The following is a 19157-nucleotide window of genomic DNA, read 5'->3' on the forward strand; positions in this document are numbered from 1 at the left end:
AAGCTACACATTGGGAAATGGCTGCACTAAAAGTGATCTGAGCAGCGAGCGCTCCAAGCAACAGAGCAGAACAGGCTGCAGACTTTACATTCACAAGCCTCAGATTGACAAGATTTGTTTCCAGAAACTCCTTGATGCTGCTTTTTCAACAATGCGATGGAGATTCGTTTAGATTGGATATTAAACCACAGAACTCATTTTAATGGCTTTCTAGCATTTGGAAGGGAGGGCAGAAGATGCATTAACTTGGCACTGGGGGGTTTTTGTGGACTTATACCATCAACATTACCCTTTCACTTACTATTAAGTGTAGAAGTCCTTCTTAGTTATAATGCTTAATAGTTAGAATACTTGCTTAAGAAGCCAATTAGTAACTTTCAAGATTTGAACCAAATTAAAAATAAAAATTTTGCAAAGTACACAGAAACCAACAGTTAGTAACAATATATTTTATTGTTTGACCAAGCTGTCCTCAGAGTACGCTAGTTATTACACAAAAACAGCCTCCTAGTCAAAACTAATTACTGCGGATTTATACAGCAAGTTTTATTTCTGTAAACAAATTAAGTATCATGTTTAAATTCATTTTTATATCTATTTCCACACTTTTTTTTATCCTCTTCTACTAATGATGATTCAATTCACAGTTTTATATAGTTTTCTTGCTGTACATTAAAGACTGGTAAAACTGCAAATAAGCATTACAACTTGAATTCACAGAAAATATCTTAAATGGCCAATTCTGAAGAGGAGTCCAGAATTCATTTTGGACATATGTTCTCATTTTTGTAAATATCACTTCACCATCACACTTTCCCATGTGTTTCTATACCTACCTTTTCTTGAAAATTATGGGCAATAAATGGATAGAAGGCAGGAAAAGGAAACTTCAGATTTTGGCAGGAAGGACCGCATTTCCTAGGAAAAAGATGGATGACTTCCACTGTACCTCTTTGGTCATCAAAGGAATAGAAGGAATAACAGATCCTCAGTATCGTTATCAACCTCCCGTGTAACATCAGAATGAAGATTTAAATGAACAGTTCAGATTAAAAGGAAAAAAGGCATCTTCATAGATAATCCTCTGATATTTCTAGCGTTCTCATATATTTACCTGTAGTTTTTAAAATAAATTACAAGTATAATAAAAAGAATCCAATGGAAAATTGCTGTGTGTTTAAACTACAAGTTGAATAGGCAGGTATTTTAAATATTAAACTCCATTTTCAATTTAAAGTCTTAAGTTTCATTTCTTTTCAGAACTTTTACCTATTTTTATAACTTTAATTTTAAAAGAATTAAATGTTTTTTATTTTCCCTTATGGAAAAAAGAAAGATTTACTACACTGAAATTGCTTTACTATTATCAGTTGAAATTAAACTACTGATTCAACTAAGCTATGTTTACTAAATAGTTTTTAATTAATGGCAATTTTCAAGGCAATTCCTCCACTAAACATTGAAATAAATTGTAACAGATTTTGTAAGAGAAAGTAATTTACCATTTTGAAATTATGGCAGAAATAACATCTAGCTGCAGTGTAGATGTTGAAATCAAGGGTATCTATCAGCCTTGAAGTTTTTATGGACCATAAATGTGAGAAATTTAAATGACCACTTGTAAGATTATCATTGCACTCCAATTCTCAAATGTCTAAATGAAAGGAAAAAACAGACACCAACGTGTCCAACTGTTCTAATACATAAATGACCCTGATGAGGTTTTTATGGAAGAAAAAAAAATTTTTGTTTCCACTGTCAAATTTATACTCTGTATGTATAAGACTTTAAATTAGCAACACCTTAATAGGGACGACACCCCCTACCCCTCCCCTGCAGAAAACAACAGTAAACTACAAAACACAAAAAGGCAAACCAAGTAAAGCATAACGTGATTGTTTCCCATCAGTGTTGGTTATGTTGCCCTCTTGCAAAATGACAGGCAAAATCATACTTGTTTTTACATTTGCATCCACATATGTTACACTGAAAAGGATTTTCATACCCATGACATCCCATATGAATAGTGTAAAGGATATTGTCGGCAAAGTACATGTCACAGTGCTGGCAGTGGTGTAGAAGCTGAGGGTCCTGGACCGGCAGGGTCGGAGCTGGAGTGCTTGGCTGACTGTTTCCCATGCTGGGAGTACTCGTGTGAGCACTTGGTTCACTGCTCGGACCTGCCACCGGACTATAGTTCCTCTGACTATGTGATGGCCGAGCTTCAGGGCTAGTGGGAGAGGAGCTCTGAGGAATACTGGCTGACACGGCAGAAACTACTGCTTGAGCAGAGGGCTGCTGCATCATGAAAGGCTTCTCATCAGGGCAGGGAACTACATCAGGGGATGCGGGGTTTTGGTTTTCAGGTGGCAAACTGGACAACTGTCCTGCTAGAGTTGACAGCTGGTTTAAAGGGTTGTCAACCATGAGTTCTTGGGGGTCCCTTGGCAGGCCACCAGCTGGTGTGGGTTTTGCCATACTTTCATAGGAGTCAGTCTGGATATTCGGGATTTCATGGGTAAAGTCATTAAGGTAGTCTGGCTTCTGAACCACCATGGAAGGTGGGCTTAAGTTGATTAGTGCTCGTCTGCTATAGCCCAGATTGCTTGTTTTCTTCTGTAAAACCCCCCACATCTTCTTGCTGCTTAAGGAAGACCTAGTACCTTTAATTGGTACCATTTTATGCTTGCGCCTTCGATGATGCGACAGGTTACTTCGATCACTGCAGCGGAAGGAACACAATTCACATTTATATGGTTTTTCTCCTGTATGGGAACGCATATGGGCTTCCAGATGACGCTCATAAGCAGATGCAAATGGACATAAGTGACATCTATGAGGTTTCTCACCTGTTTAAAAAGAAAAATGGGGAGAAACTGCAAGAGTAGCTCATTTATGAAAAGTTTCATATTTTGTCCATTCATTAGATTTAGAAATTGATCAAAAAATAAAATGCTTTTCAGAATAACACATTTGCAAAAAAATTATTAAAATTTATTAATAAACCTGCATATAACCACCTTTATACTATACGGACTAGTGGAATGAATCCCTTTCACAGAAGGGATGGCTAAGGTGACATCTGAGGGTTAGCAGTATAGCCTGCAACCGTACAGAAACCTTTTCCCTGGTCTGCAAAGGAAACGTACTTAGTAAGGATAAAGATAAAAACATTTTATCACTTCATGCTGTCTTCAGCATTAACCTGCCCAACCTGAGAAGCAGACAGATGCTGAGATTATTTAGATTCAGAAGGAAGATGGCTAAGGAAGGGGAAGCTGTACAAGGGGCCTCACTTCCTTGGATGCTGCTATTGCTGTGCAAAAATGGAGTCACTTCTCCATTTATTCAAACCTTACATCCACCTTCATTTTCAAACTATCACAACTATTTATATGATAGATCAACCTGCCCGTAAAGAAATGCCCTCTCCAGCCACTTCTCCGTTACCTGTGTGGATTCTAATGTGTTCAATGAGCCGTGCGGTGCCTTTGCTGGCATAGTTGCAGTACCGACACTTGAGCTTCCCATCAAAGGTCCTTTCAAACCCGTCTACTAACATTCCTGAGTTTTCATCCAGGGAAACTTCAACAGATGGGTGATCAAGTCCATTTTGATCACCATCTGTTCCAGCTATAAACAAATATAGCAAAAGAAATTATGCATCTCAGAATCAACTCAATTTAGCAATTTAGTGTGGAGTGGTAGAAAATCTTTCATAAATTGACAGTTTGCTTAGCACAAAAGTTAAATTCACAAAAATCACAGCCTTTCTGAACTGAGGTTAACTTTATACAAAAGCAGTATTCTATTGGGGGATTTCAAATTACTAACACATAAATTATATCAGTCCTCAACATACTTTTGAGTAAGGTAACAAGGTATGGTATTTATTTGACAGATAAGGAGACAGAGGGGGGTAAACAGTGATGGCAGTTACACGTTTAAGATTCTAGCCACTTCTACAAATACAATGGGCAGTCATGATCATCTCCCCAAATCCTAATCTATTTAATCTAAAACAATTAATGTTGAGTTTTGCAGTTCCACTCAGCTTACACATATGTTCTAGATTCTGGGTTGCATTTAGGATCTTAAAATTCTAATTAAGCACATATAGGGCAATATTGTATCTGATACCTCTGAATGTTATGATCTGTAAGAATTTCGGAGTTAAGAGATGTTTGGCTGTTTGCTTTTAATCAAACTACTTCTTTGTATAGATAAAGAAACTGAAGGGGCAAGTGCTCATAATCTGGAAAACCAACACACGGGGGACCACAACCCTGCTCTCTTGGATCTCAGTCCAAGAATTGTACACTAAAGTATTAAGAGGGAAATGTTTGTTCCTACAGCTTCACGGGAAAAGCACTTCTACTCCATCTGCAGGAGGTAGCGGTGCAGGTGCAGACAATTCAAGCCCTTTGCTCTGTTTCCTCTTTCCTTCACTAGGAGAAGTGACTTTGCTAGTTGGTGCAAGTCCAACATCCAACAGGTCCGTTGCATTGGAGGGACAGCAAGGCTCAGTGTCCCCCCTTCTCCCATTGCTTTCCCAAGCCAGTAACTCCTGAAACAGAATATGTATACGAAATCACTTGGGGATTGTATTAAAATACAGCTTCTGATTCAGGAGATTTGGGGTGGCACCTGACGTTTTGCACCTCTCACAAGCTCCCAGGTGATGCCCGGTCTCTGCTGTTGCTGGTCCCTGGATTACAAGGCCCTAGACCACCTAGGTCAAGGGTTAGCAAATTTTTCCTATAAACATCAGATAGCAAATACTTTAGGCTTTGTGGGCCACATGATCTCTATCCCAGCTACTCAACTCTGCTGTTGTAACTCAAAAACAGCTATAGAAAACAGGTAAACAGGCAAGCGTGGCAATGTTTCAATAAGACTTTATTTATGGATGCTAAAGTTGGAATTTCATCTAATTTTCACATCATGACATTATTTTTCTTTTGTTTCCCCCACACCCCAACAATTTAAAAATGTAGAAACCACTCTTAGCTTGCAGGTCGTGTAAAAACAGCAGTCCAGATGGGGCCCACTGCCTGTAGTTTGCTACCTCCTGAGCTAAGTTCACAAATAGATTCCAGTCTTCGTGTAGTAAGCAAACCAGACAGTCTGTCTGTAGGTCAGGTAGAATAGGCTCAAGTAGGTCACTGCTTTCTCTACTCTGATTTCTCCTCCTAGGTGGGTATACATGGTTGGCCTTCTCTTCATTTTAAGAGAAGAAACAGAAACCCCTATTTTGTCTCAGGTCTAACCCAGATTTCCTAATGGCCAAACCCCTTGTGTAATGAAGCTGGACCCCCTTTTGGTTCCTGTGTCTGCTGTTAGTTAGCAGAACCGGGAGAATGGGAAGGGAATTTAGAACCCCTAACCTTCCCACAAGACCATAATGCATCTCTGGGCCACAGTAAGCCCTGCTGGAGCTTTACTTTCCCTCAGCAAAAACTTGGCATGTTTAAAGAAGGGGAAAAAAATTGCCCCTATCTTTCTAGGAAAAACGGAATGATCCACATTAGTGAACAGCAGTGGGCTTCATACTACGGGTAATGACACACAAACACTAATATATTTGTAAAAAGTGAATTATTTAATAGTATTAAGATAAGTCTACCTCCCTGAAGAGCCTCTGCTTCTTTGTCCCCACTAACTGATCCAGAAATCATGTTGACATGATGGGTCTGCTGAGTCAGGTATTCCTGGAAATCTTTCACAAAGTCCAAAGGCTCTGGTTTCTTTTCACCCATCTTTGCTTTTTATTTTTTTTAATTTTTTTTTTTTTTTAGTTTACAGTTCGTTATACCTACGGGGGAAAAAATGAAATAATTTTACGTTATTTAGGAAGATACAGTACGTATTAAAACAACAACAGTGACAAAGATTATTATGTGCCAGGCACTACAAAGCCACAGAGAACACAGTCCCCACCTTTAAGTATCTTATAATCTTCCTGATGAACTAAAGAAACACAAAATGGTGAACAATTAATATATTTAATATTTAAATAAACTGGGATTCAAACTTAGTTTTTAGAGGATAGAAAGAAATTACAAAGAGAGGACAAAAGAGAAAATTCAGAAGAAAGAAACAGGCATATCAGCAGGGATTATCAATGAATGAGACAGCAGAGAAACCAAGTGGCTCAATCGGGGCCGTGGCAGAGCATTTGTGGATGATGGACATGGAGCATACCTGCGTGTCCAATCCGGTCGCTACCAGCCACATGCAGCTACTGAGGGCTTAAATGTCGCTAATACAAATGACTTGAGTTTCTTATTTTATTAATTTAAAAGTGAAATAGCTACACGTGGCTAGTGACTATCATATCGGACAGCAAATGCTCTTAAAACATAGGGTTCACATGAATGAGTACTCTAGAAGTAGGTGATCTACAACAGGGGGTGGCAAACTTTCTGTAAAAGACCACACAGTAAATATTTTAGCCTTTGCAGGTCATGCGGTCTCAGCTGCAACCACTCAACTGTCATTATAGTTAAAAGCAGCCACAGACAATATGTAAAGGAATAAGTGTGACCGTGTTCCAATAAAGCTTTACAAAAACAGGAACAGAGCCAGGTTTGGCCTATGGGCTACAGTTTCCTGACCCCTGCCCTAGAAATCCAAATCACCACCTCTGCCACCACCCATCATCCTACTCATTCTGACAATAAGGAAAAAAAAAAATTTAACAAAAATATCACTGATGCTGATGTACAGAGAATAAGCCTCATGTCAGATTTTGTAGTCATAAACTAAACTGGTCCTCACATAGGTTTATAGCCCAAATTCGCAAATCAAATAACCAAAAAGTTTTCTAGTAAGAACAAGCTGAGGAAGTCTAGCACCTAGGAGACAACAGGTCTTTTTCTTCCAATAAAAATATATTTATGTAAATGTATATGGTCTTCTTAAATATGCCATATGCTAAAAATTACCTTCCCTAAACCCAACTATTTAATGAGTAATTTACTGTCTAAAAAAGTTCTCATCTTTTTTTTTTTTTTTTTTTTTGTGGTATGCGGGCCTCTCACTGTTGTGGCCTTTCCTGTTGCGGAGCACAGGCTCCGGACGCGCAGGCTCAGCGGCCATGGCTCACGGGCCCAGCCGCTTCGCAGCATGTGGGATCTTCCCGGACTGGGGCAAGAACCCGTGTCCCCTGCATCGGCAGGCGGACTCTCAACCACTGCGCCACCAGGGAAGCCCAAGTTCTCATCTTTAATAGCCAGTAGCAGGCATTTAAAGCTAAAGATTAGTCACTTCTCTGTATATATGCTTAATCTTTTCTCAAAGCATAACATACACACAGAAAAGCACATCAATCCTAAAGGTAGAGCTCGATGAATCATCACAAAATGAACACATCCCTAAAATCAGCACCAATGTCAAGAAACAGAAGGCTACCAGCATCCCAGGAGCCCCCCTGTGCACCCTTCCAGTACTAATCCCCCCCGTGCACCAGCAAGGGCTCCATAACCCTGACTTCTGAAATTGCTGGGCCACCAGGTTTGCATATATTCAGCTTTAGATAATGCCAAATAGTTTTTCAAAGTGACTGTACCAATTTACACTCCTACCAGTGGGGGACAAGAGTTTTGTTGCTACACGTCCTCACCAACACTCAGGTATTTTTTTGCCTTTTTCATTTTAGCCACCCTAGTGGGTGTACAGTGGTATCGCACTGGTTTTAATTTGTATGGCTTGACAATTAATTAAGCTGTGTACTTCAATTACCCACTTAGATAACCTCTATTTCATACCCAGTTAAGTATCTGTTCACGTTCATTTTTCTATTAGGTTGTCCATCTTTTTCTAAGTAATATGTAAGAGTTCATCAAATATTCTGGATATGGGTTCTTTATTAGATATGTATATGTTAAGGACTTCTCCCACTCTGTGGTTGCCTCCTTTTCATTTTAATGGTAACTTTTGATGAACAGACGTTCTTAATATAGTCCAATTTACCCATTTCCCCACCACCACCCTTTACAGTTAGTTGTTGGTGTCCTTGCCTATATTTTACACGCAGATGTTCTCCTGTATTTTCTTCTAAAAATTTTATTTTTTTTTTACCTTTCATATTTTTATCTGGAATTGAGCTTTGTGTATGGTGAAGTAAGAATCAAAATATATTTTTTCCCCAATGAGACATTGTCCTAACAACATGCATTTAATAGACTGTCCTAACAACATGCATTTAATAGACCAGTCTTTCTCCACTAGACTCTTTTATCACCTTTCTAATCAGGTGATTATATATGTGATTCTACTTCTGGATTCTCTGTTCTTGAGATTTTATAATTTTATAATTGTTGTCTCCTAGGTGCTAGACTTCCTCAGCTTGTTCTTACTAGAAAACTTTTTGGTTATTTGATTTGCGAATTTGGGCTATAAACCTATGTGAGGACCAGTTTAGTTTATGACTACAAAATCTGACATGAGGCTTATTCTCTGTACATCAGCATCAGTGATATTTTTGTTTAATTTTTTTTTTTTCCTTATTGTCAGACTACCTTGGCTGTGTTGCTACTATAGATCATTGAACTGTGTAACGATCAGTTCCTTATTAGGAACTAATAGGAACTAATAAGGAACACAGGGCTAGTTTTGGTTTCCCTTGTTTACTGGCCCCAGACTGATATATTTTACTTCTGTATTTCTTGTCTTCCTCTCTTCTTATATTTAATTTGTTCTTTACTCTGAACACATTTAGCCAAATAAGAACCTGCAGGTGACCAAATTCTCATTTTTCTTGATGCAACACGTATGAATAGTTCCTTTCCTCCCTTCTTAGAAGATGCCTAGGGGTTTATTATTATTACTATCTCTTTTCACTGTTTTCTAGAAAGTTGAAGCTACTGAAAATCTGTCCTCTGCATCAACAGAATATTATGTTATTAGGTCAAACTTACTAGCTTAAAGACTCTGAACAGGGTCTTCTCTAGCCTTAGTTTCCTACTTTGTAAAATGAGATAATAATACCAATTTGCAGTGCTGTTTTAAGTTTTACAGATACGTGTAAAGTATCTCGCAAGATGTGTAGTTTATGGCATGTTTTCAGACGACAGCAGCTATTTCTGCAGCCAAAAATGGTTATACCTTGGATTAAGAAATTCCTCACTGTCCCAGATTCCAAGTGTCTTATGTTACCATTGTATATATCTCTTTTTTAGTTACAATGAAACAAACATGGTATGGTCCACCTTAGTCTCAATTATTCACATATCGCAATTTGCAATTTCCCAAATCAATGTACAATTTCCCCAACTCTTCTTATTTTACTCTTTTAGGCCACCTCTTTAAATCACTTGCTTTAGTCTGGCTCTGCTTTCTCAATCTTAAGGATTACTGCTGGTTTCTGAACAAGTTTGTTTCAGTTGCTTCTTTTCCCATCTTACCTAGCTGACTTGAACTGCTCCTGTTTCCTAAACACTGATTAGTATTCATTTTATGACTATACTTGATTCTGCCGATTATCTGTCCTTTAAAATTTGCCCTCTGGTTAGGGAGGAAAAAAGTGGGCCAGTCGGCTCCAATGAAAAAGATTACCAAGAATAAGATTTGTGCCCCGGTCGGGGAAGATCCCACATGCCGCGGAGCGGCTGGGTCCGTGAGCCATGGCCGCTGAGCCTGCGCGTCTGGAGCCTGTGATCCGCAACGGGAGAGGCCACAACACTGAGAGGCCCGCGTACCGGCGGGGGGAGGGGGATAAAATTAAAAAATAATCTATAATAAGATTATATCTCAACAAAACTGAAAAAGAAAACCCATACCTCAAAACATACAGGGATGGGGAGCAATGTAAAAGTATACATAAAAAGGTAAGAAATATAGCAGATAAAGATGAAGAATGAGTTCCGAAAAGACAGAGAAAATAAAGAAGAGAAATGCTTTTTAAAAAAATGATCAAGAAATTTCCAGAATTAAAGATTCCTTTCAATTCAATCTGAAAGGGTTCATAGAGTGCAAAATAGATTAAATAACAATAAATTAACACTTAGACACATTATTGTGAAATTTTAAAATCTCAAGGTCAAAGAGAATAATATGAAACTTTCTAGTGAGGAAGAGCAGCCCATCCACATAAGAAAAACAATCAGATATTGAGTATCAAAGGCAACACCGGGTGCAAGGAAACAACAGAGCAATTTACTCCAACTTAGAATTGTTTTCACTTTCTCAAGCTGCTAAAGGTTAGCTTCCAAAAATCTACATCACAATGGAGAAAATTTAGATGCATTCCCTTTAGAATCAAAAAGGCAAGGATGCTTGCATCACTACAGCTATTCAACACAGTACAGCAGCAGGTAAAGACCCCACAATATAAAAAGGAAAAAAGTAATAAAAGGTGTAAGGACAGGGAGATACCTCTCCCCCGCCCCCCAAAAAAGAAAAGAATAAGATGTGGGAAGTTGTTTTCTAAATTGTAAAAGCTGTAAGGCCCTACAGATTGTCTGTGTTCTAATTATAAAACCTATAATTTAGAAAGAAATCCTGGTATTTCATTGCAACTTTGCATCACCTCTTGCCAATCAGTTCACATGAAAACTGATGTTGCCACTGGAAAATATCTGAACATACTTTGATAGGCTTCAATAAGCAAGCTCAATCTTACCAAATCCTGATTAGAAAGCATAACACTGCTAAGGTACATGTGATAATGCAGAAAAAAAAGGCACAGGACTGCCATTAAGAAGAAAATGATATTTTTATACATGCATCTCAAGTTTTAAGAACTCAAATAAGCCTAATCACAGAGAACGACTGGCATATTTTGACAGTCTTGGCTATTATCACATTGTCACATTATAAGTTTCACTGTGTTCCCCGCCAAAAATTGCATGCCGATTTTCAATCAAAATGCATGATGGACTTAAAAAAAACAACAATAAAGGATGCCAATGAAAAAAGGGAAGATACATTGTAAACTTGAGAGAAACTCTGTTCTTAAGAATTTTAAATATACTGATATGGTTTATAGTTGTAGACATTCTGCAATGATTTAAAATTTGTCTTTCCATCCCTAAGCATTTTTGTGCCCACTTGACCTACATCACCTCCCCGCCATGCAGCATTATAGGCCCTTGCAGAGCTCAAGTCTGCAGAAGAGATGAGTATGCATGAAAGATGCCTAAATCCGGAGGGACACTATGGTTCAAACCCCAGCTTTCTCCATCTCAAGTCAGTATTTCTAAGCACAATAAATAGAAAAAGAATAATTCTGAAACTACAGAAGACTTCTTGATATCAAAAAAAAAAGTTTTGTATCCAAACCATCTTCCTATCTTTAATAAAGTAATCATCAGTCTTAGGACCAAATGTTTAATCTAAGAACTCCATAAATTAACTGGTATCTAGAGATACATCTAAGACAGTGATAAATTTTAAAACCTTTATGAATGTAACATAAAAATCTACGTTAGGAATCAGCAAACTATAATGCTCTCATTCCCATACTTTATGATTATCATTTCTTATGATACAGCAAAATTTCTGAGTCCTCCCTGTGATCCCTCTGATTAAAGTTAAGTTGGTATGGTATTCCATGGGGTATAGATACATGTCTATAAAGAAACTGGCTAGAATGCACCTAAATTATTTTTATGCCAATAGCTCTCCCAAACCATCCATTCAAAACTCACAAATAAGGTTCTTAGAAAACAACCAGAGACTACCCATGCTAGCGAAGAAAGAAGCATTTGAGAAATAAGCTTTGATATCCCCAAAGAACAAAGAATACAAAAACTTCTTTATCTTTAAGCAGGTAACAAACTATTCTTGACCTTCCTTGGGTTCTGATATTCAAGTCCTCTGATCTTCAGTCTCATAAAAGGCAAGTTGTCCATCAATACACACACAACCAACTCCTCTTAAGCAGGAGCAAACAATGTAAAACAGAGGCATCATGATGCAAATTAGAAGACAACCACAACTATGAAATAGAGGTGATATAAGAACCAGAAAGGGCTCTTTAACCTACCCTCCTCCCAAACTCTAGATTTTGAGAAGAACATGATTAGGCAATAGTAGGATCTATTTTATTCATCTACCATTTCTGGTAGGGTTATTAAACATAAGGTAACTAACAATTAACTTCCTTATACAGTAACTTAACTTAATTTGGGGTTTAGGCAGGCCTACACACATTAAGTGACTGCAGTTCTATTGAATGTGTTTACTTTTTTTTTTTTTTTTTTTTTTTGCAGTACGCGGGACTCTCAGTGTTGTGGCCTCTCCCGTTGCGGAGCACAGGTTCCGGACGCGCAGGCTCAGCGGCCATGGCTCACGGGCCCAGCCGCTCCACCGCATGTGGGATCTTTCCGGACCGGGGCACGAACCCGTGTCCCCTGCATCGGCAGGCGGACTCTCAACCATGCGCCACCAGGGAAGCCCCTGAATGTGTTTACTTTTATAGCTTAATAATTATGGTCACTGAAAGATTTACTCTGCCATAGAATACGTATCAATGGAGAAGTCTAACAAATGAGGTTTCGTTTGTACAGAGAATAACATGGACTTCAAAAAGAATTAGAACACATTTCCTCTGATTACATAACCATCAAAAAAACAATTCTCTGAAGGCAAAAAGGGACATTATGAGGTGCTGAAAAATCAGAAAACATAATATAAAAGTAAAACTTAAATAAATACAAGCTGGGAAAAATAAAAAAGAGGAGTTACACAATCTAACCTTTTCACCCCAAATCAGTTCCTCCTTTTTCTTGCCACTCCAACATGGATGAAATGTAGAGTAATCGAAATTTACTCTGGAGATACACCAAAGGACTCCAAAAGGCCATGGAGGGAATTTCAACTAAAATTGAAAAGCCATACAGAGGTCTGCAAAGAAAAATACACCACAAATCAAAACCTTTGTAACAAAAAATTAGGATCTACGGGTTTAATAAGCTAACAAAATAACTTGTGCCAATTTTACCACTACCAGAAAAGAAAACTAAGCTAAGAGACAAACAACAAAGCAGCAGGTTCACTTCAGCAAAAGCTCCAAGTAATCACCAAAGAGTAACATGCATCAGTGCGACTATCGTTTTTTTTTCCACTGGTGGATTTCATTTTTTGGCAAAAATGTTACTGTCTTTCCAAATTAAGTTATTAACTTCATTTGTTCGTAGTACACTTCTAAAAGGCTCAGGAGCTCAGGCTTAGTACTGCTGAACAGTTACAATCGCATAAAAACAAGGTACTAGCCTAGCCCCACGGAAACATTTGTGAGAAAAGGTTTAGAAAAGAAAACCCACCAGGCACGCCCAATAACAGCACATCTGATTCCCATCTTTATTATCCTCTCTATCGCAACTCAAAACACTTAGGGTTTTCTTGGGAAACACTTGGGATCCCTGGGGGTAAAAAACACAAAACGTCTCAATTCGCTGCAACAAACTCCCAAACTTGTATTAACCTGTAGCTGTGTTGAATGCACAACATAAATCAAAATTAAACGGGATTTGTAAAATTGTTAGTCCAGACGTTTAAAAAGTTGTTCTAAGGAAGTTGTGTTTCTTCCAAACTGAAGTTCTGTAGAGCTCACAATTTAAAACGGCTTTACTTCTCCCACTTGTCACTCCTCTTCGTGCCTAAACAGCACACTAAGGGGACACTAAATGGGCCACGTGGTTAGTGGCAGCTGGAACCGGTTTAACTTCTATTTAGATTCAATTTACCCAGCACTTACTAGATGCATGGCTTGACTACTCGCACGCCGGACAGTTTATTAAAAGACAAATCCTTCACGAACTTCAACAGTTCTTCGCTGAAAAATCCTCCCCAAACCTCACATCTCCCCAAAATTAGAGTGCACAAGCAGTAGAAACGGATCTAGGAAGGACCACCGTCAGATAAAAGACGGAGGCTTTAAAAAGTCCTCCCAACGAGTAGCCCGGAACTGGCGTCGGGGCGGCATCCTCACCAGGATTCGGAACACCTAGGAGACCCGCACCTCGGCTGATTCCCTGGCCCCAGGACCCGGTGAAGACGCAAACCTCGGGGCGCCCCACCACCACCACGACCACCTGTCAGAGCGAGAGACAGCTCCCTACCCAGGAGCCGCCAAGCCCCTACCAGACGGCGACGCCACCGCAGGGACCGCTCGCTTCCTCGGGGCTCCCGCGGCCAGACACCGCACCCTCCGCGCTCGGACCAGGAAGGTCCTGAATCGTGACCCCCGCCGACCAACCGACCACGCCCGCCCCTTCCCTGAGGCTGAGTTCAGGGCGGAGTCAGCCTCTCGCGAACACCCGGCTCTCTCCTCCCGCCGCTCCTTCTTAACCGTTCTCCTCCTTAACCGCTCTCCTGAGCCGTGTCACCGTCGTCCGAGCCTGTAACCAGCTACTTACCTCCTGACAGGCGCACCGAGTAACCCCTACCGCCTTGTTCAACGCCGCTGCTGTCGCCGTCGCCCCCGCCGTCTTCGTCACCGCCGCCATGTTTGTTGTGTCTCCTGTTCCCTTACCGCCCCACGGCCTTTCCTAACTCTCGCGTGAGCAGGGCGAAAGCGGAGAGGGAGCTGTTTGTCTATCTCGGCTTTCCGTAAGGGCTAGGGGGCGGGACAAGGGAGTTTGTGGGCGGGGCTCTGGCTCCACTCGCCCCCAGGCATTGGTGTGCGGCCCGGAGGCTCGCCAGAGCCGCTTCCCGGGATTCTTGAGGGAGCTTGTCCTGGGGCGCAGATGGAGGGAGCCACGGTTCGGCTGCTACGCGGCTGCGCGCTGGTAAGTGCGCTCGCAGCGGGCGGCTTGGGGGCCCCGAATGACCTTGGCCCCGGCAGCGGGGTCTTCCCCTGACGGGACTGGGGCGCCCGGTCACGTCCCGGGCCCGCGCTTCCCTCCCTCCGCCGGGTCTCTCTCAGACCCCTCACCGCGGGCCGGCCCCGACCCCGGCCTCTCTCCAGGCCTCTAGCCGAGCCGGCCTCAGTTTCTGTAAGGAGGGCTGGGAGTGGCAGCTGGTGAGAAGGGGGCTAGGGGCTGGTCTAGAAGCTTCTTTGACGGAGCAATCACCTTGCATGGAGTCGGAGAGACACAGCTGTAAGATATCTTTTGCAGGCCATTGGGTCCTGAAAGCTGCCGAGTCTTGAATCTTTCGAGGCATTTTGTAGAGATGTCATTTCTCTGATGTCGCTTTTCCCCAATGATTACATTTCCCATTTGTCTTGATTCCTTTCTTCCTAAGTGCTAGACCAGGGTTTCTTAGCTTTGGCACTGTTGACATTTGAGGCCAAATAATTCTCAATTGTGGGAGGCTGTCCTGTGCACTGTAGGATGTTTAGCACCCCGGAGTTGTGACAACCAAAGGCAAAATTGCCCCTGATTGAGTACCGCTGGTGTAGACCTGTACTATTGTGTGCTCCAGAAGGGTGGGAAGAAGGGACCATTCTCCTTACAACCTGGTAAAAAACTCTCAACCTATTTGCTGTACCCAGTTTGTTGACTATACGAATCGATCTCCAAGATTCCAACAGGAGCGGTTGAGATTCTGAGGTGCTGTTTGCCAAAGAGTTTTACAAGCTAAATGGTCAGTAGCTTGCAGAAGGAACTCAAAAGCACAGCTACCACTTAGACCCATTTCAAAAGTTCACCTGTGGTGTAACGAGGCCCTCAGCTAGGGTGATACCACTGACGGTTAGCGAGGAAGATACATTAATAGACTTGAGAAGAGCTGATAATTACCTTGAGATGGAGGAATTAGATGGACTCCACATTTTCTAAATGGAGTGGCTTAGTGGTGGGCAAAGATTGGGATGTCTGGAGGAAACGTAGTTTAGGGGGAACAGAAGGAAAATTAATTAATTCTCTTTTAGACTTTAAAAAGTGTCAGTAAAATGTACCCCTGGAGAGTTTTGGAAGCTGGGCAGGAGGAGGATCTGGAGAGCAGCAGAAAAATAAGAGCTAGAGAAGTAGGAGACAGGCAAAGCCACAGATGAGGGATGGGGCGTGTGAGGGAATGGAAGCACAGGAGGGTACAAGTCAGCCTTTGGAGTACATTACAGACCATTCTGGGTAAATGGTGAAGAAAGGCAAAGCAAAAGGAGAATAAATGTAGGATCTCAGAGGAGGCTTTGTGACAAACATGCTTTATTCAGAATTGGAGCAAAAGAAGTAGAGGGATATTTCAGTCCTTTCTTAAGAGCAAAAGTACAAGCAGAGTTTGTGCCATGTAAAGGAAACAACCCAAGGAAAGCAGAGGCAAGTGTTTTTGGAGAAGTTCAAAATACAGCCCCCTAACCCAGGGTCAATTTATGGAGATACGGATTGAAAATTGAGGCAGCGCATGAACTCAGTCCATTGAACCATGAAGAACTGCTTGAGGTTCTGGTGCTCCCTTGACTCAGTTTGGTGTTCACCTGGGGGCACTGGAATATGCCACACCTGGTCTGGAGCTCAGGTGTCCTTACTTCTATCTTAACTGTTCTTTCTGCTACCAGCCTGGTTTCCCTGAAAAGGAGGGTGGGTCAAAGAAATTCCCAGTACCTGGTAAGGTATTGGACCCAAGTTAATTGCACAATTTTTTAAAAAAGTTCATTAATAATCCCACCTTTTAAGATTCCTCTGGAAATAAAGGGAAGTTAGTCTCTGGTTTCGTTTTTGTACACTGGTAGTTTGGGAAAGAGAACTTGCTGACTTGGCTAAGGTCACACGGAAGGCAAACAGGTCTCCTTTATGCTGGTTCCTGGCACAGTACCCTGTCTTGGTTTATTTAGCCTACTCCTGAGGCAGTCTACTCTTCTTCTAGAAGGTGGTGATACTGTTAGGAACTACTAGGGGCTGGAATGAGGAGCCTGAGACTGATGGAAGGGAAAGGTTACCTGTTTAGTAGTTTTCGAGAATACCTGAAAACAGAAGCTACTGTTTCGGAGGAAGCAAGCAGGGATTAGAGAGATTCTGGTGCCAAAGTTTTGGCTTGGGCATATGAAAACAGAAACGATCAAACTCTTTTTTTTGGTTGGGGGGGGTGGGCTGTGTTGGGTCTTCATTGCTGCACGCGGGCTTTCTCTAGTTGCAGCGAGCGGGGGCTACTCTTGGTTGTGGTGCACGATCTTATTGCGGTGACTTCTCTTTTGTGGAGCACAGGATCTAGGCACGCGGGCTTCAGTAGTTGTGGCTCGCGGGCTCTAGAACGCAGGCTCAGTAGTTGTGGCTCGCGGGCTCTAGAACGCAGGCTCAGTAGTTGTGGCTCGTGGGCTCTAGAGCGCAGGCTCAGTAGTTGTGGTGCACAGGCTTAGTTGCTCCGCGTCATATGGGATCTTCCTGGACCAGGGCTGAACCCGTGTCCCCTTCATTGGCAGGCGAATTCTTAACCACTGCACCACCAGGGAAGTCCCAGGATCAACTTTTAAAATCTAAAGTCAGGTATGCAGTACTTAAGTCAGATCTTAAAATGGACATCCCAGGTTTAGTCAGAATTCAGTAAAGTGTTGCTTAGTAGAAGACTGGGAGTCCTTGAACTATTAGGGCATAGAGAAATAAGTATTGTGTAATTTACTGAACAAAAACATATAAACCCTGAAGGATAAAACAGCATTAATAAGTATAGGGGAGGAAAACTGTTCCCCTTTTCCCTTCTAGGTTCTGTAGCTGGTCTGATAATTAAATTGGCATGACAGATTAACAGGAGAAAAACAAATTTTGTACTTAAAGGAGCCCATAAAAAATATGAGACTCAAAGAAGTGACCAAAACCTGAAGCTTTTATGCTCTTTAGACAAAGAAACGGTACATTTGTGAAGAATTGACAAGAAAAAGAGGTTTGGGCTTGGGGTAGCTAATTAGTGAAGAAGTAACAAGCTTTGTTTATACAGCCTTCTCTGCCCTCAATTCCCTGTTTCTGGTGATGAGGATGCCTTCTACCCTCCTGGTACAGGGAGAGTACCTTTCACAGGGGAGATTATTTCCTGTTTTCAGGGGGCACAGAGGAGGTCAGTATCCTTCTTGCACTGCTGTTTCTTAAATATCTTTAATTCAAAATGATCAGTGTGGGGACTTCCCTGATGGCACAGTGTTTAAGAATCCGCCTGCCAATGCAGGGGACTCGGGTTCGAGCCCTGGTCCAGGAAGATCCCACGTGCCACGGAGCAGCTAAGCCGTGCGCCACAACTACTGAGCCTGCGCTCTGGAGCCTACGCGCCACAGCTACCAAAGCCTGCGTGCCTAGAGCCTGTGCTCTGCAACAAGAGAAGCCACCACAATGAGAAGCCCTCACAGGGCAATGAAGAGTAGCCCCCGCCCGCTGCAACTAGAGAGAAAGCCAGCTCACAGCAACGAAGACCCAACACAGCCAAAAATAAAGAAATAATTATTTTAAAAAAATGATCAGTGTGCCAAAGTGGCATATTTAGGGGTGGCATATTCTGCTCCCCTTTATAAGCAAATGCTCATCACACCTCCTCATCATCATTCTTTGCTATAAGGGAAATTTGCCTCGGCATGACTCTGCCTACCTCAGCACCTAAGGCAGTAGGAGAAAGTGTGTCCAGTGTAGTTCTGACATCTACTGATTACACAGTGAGCCATAGCTGTCGAATCTAAATTCTGTATTAAATATTGGCCTATTGCAGAACTGTTTATATGCAATGTTAACCCTTACATCCACGGAGCATAAAAGCATCAGAAAATCACTGTTCTCATTTTGCTTAGGTTAATTACCCTAAAGCGGTAACAAGCGATGAGCATAATTAAGCACATTGGTGTTTAATCTATTTATTATATAAAAACTTGACATGAAGGACCTTCTACTACTTCCTTTTTGGAATACCTCCTAAATATATGTCTTTTAAACAACCAGTACACAGTATTTAGCATAAGAAATAAAATGTTTATTTATTAATTCTTCTAAATCATTGATATAATTCTCATAAACCATACCAATTCCTATAATTTTAAAGCTACAACATTTGGTTTCTCTAATTTTAAAGGAATTTAATTTACTTTTTTGGGTGTGGGGGAGGAGTGATACAATTCTTTAAAAGTATTTATTTTCAGTAGATAATTGTAGAATCTCATGCAGTTATAAGAACTAATACAAAGAGATCCTGCACACCCTTTATCCAATTTGCCCCAAAGGTAACATCGTACAAAACTATAGTACAGTATCACAACCAAGAAATTGACATTGATGCAAACCATCAATCTTTTTCAGGTA

General features: G+C 41.2%; 3 protein-coding genes across 10 annotated transcripts in view; 2 read left to right on the forward strand and 1 right to left on the reverse strand.

Annotated features, from left to right (window-relative positions):
• The window catches only part of PSTK (phosphoseryl-tRNA kinase), a 329297-nt gene that overhangs the window by 13175 nt on the left and 296965 nt on the right, over window positions 1-19157 (forward strand). The gene's annotated exons all lie outside the window — the stretch shown is intronic.
• IKZF5 (IKAROS family zinc finger 5) lies at window positions 430-14490 on the reverse strand. 2 transcript variants are annotated; one of them, XM_004265743.4, is made up of 5 exons: window positions 14364-14490; window positions 12701-12849; window positions 5627-5815; window positions 3451-3633; window positions 430-2849 (listed from the first exon to the last, which is right to left on the reverse strand). In XM_004265743.4, the coding sequence occupies exons 3-5, from the start codon at window positions 5757-5759 to the stop codon at window positions 1906-1908; spliced, it is 1260 nt and encodes a 419-aa protein (XP_004265791.1). In that variant the 5' UTR covers window positions 5760-5815; window positions 12701-12849; window positions 14364-14490; the 3' UTR covers window positions 430-1905. The 2 variants fall into 2 exon arrangements, with proteins under 2 accessions (XP_004265791.1, XP_049552740.1); XM_049696783.1 differs by lacking the exons at window positions 12701-12849; window positions 14364-14490 and having other exon boundaries at window positions 5627-6196.
• ACADSB (acyl-CoA dehydrogenase short/branched chain) overlaps window positions 14589-19157 on the forward strand; it is a 37792-nt gene continuing 33223 nt past the window's right edge. For 4 of the 7 annotated variants that reach the window (XR_007471218.1, XM_049696776.1, XM_049696778.1 and 1 more), the window contains exon 1: window positions 14592-14735. Coding sequence is in view for 6 of the 7 variants with exons in the window: in XM_049696776.1 (XP_049552733.1) it covers window positions 14694-14735 (42 nt within the window). In the remaining variant the exon portion in view is untranslated. Of the gene's footprint in view, window positions 14736-19157 lie in introns of all 7 variants that reach the window. The other 3 variants (XM_049696781.1, XM_049696780.1, XM_049696777.1) reach the window with 3 other exon arrangements.

Source organism: Orcinus orca, chromosome 14 (genome assembly GCF_937001465.1).
Source record: "Orcinus orca chromosome 14, mOrcOrc1.1, whole genome shotgun sequence".
NCBI lineage: Eukaryota > Metazoa > Chordata > Mammalia > Artiodactyla > Delphinidae > Orcinus > Orcinus orca.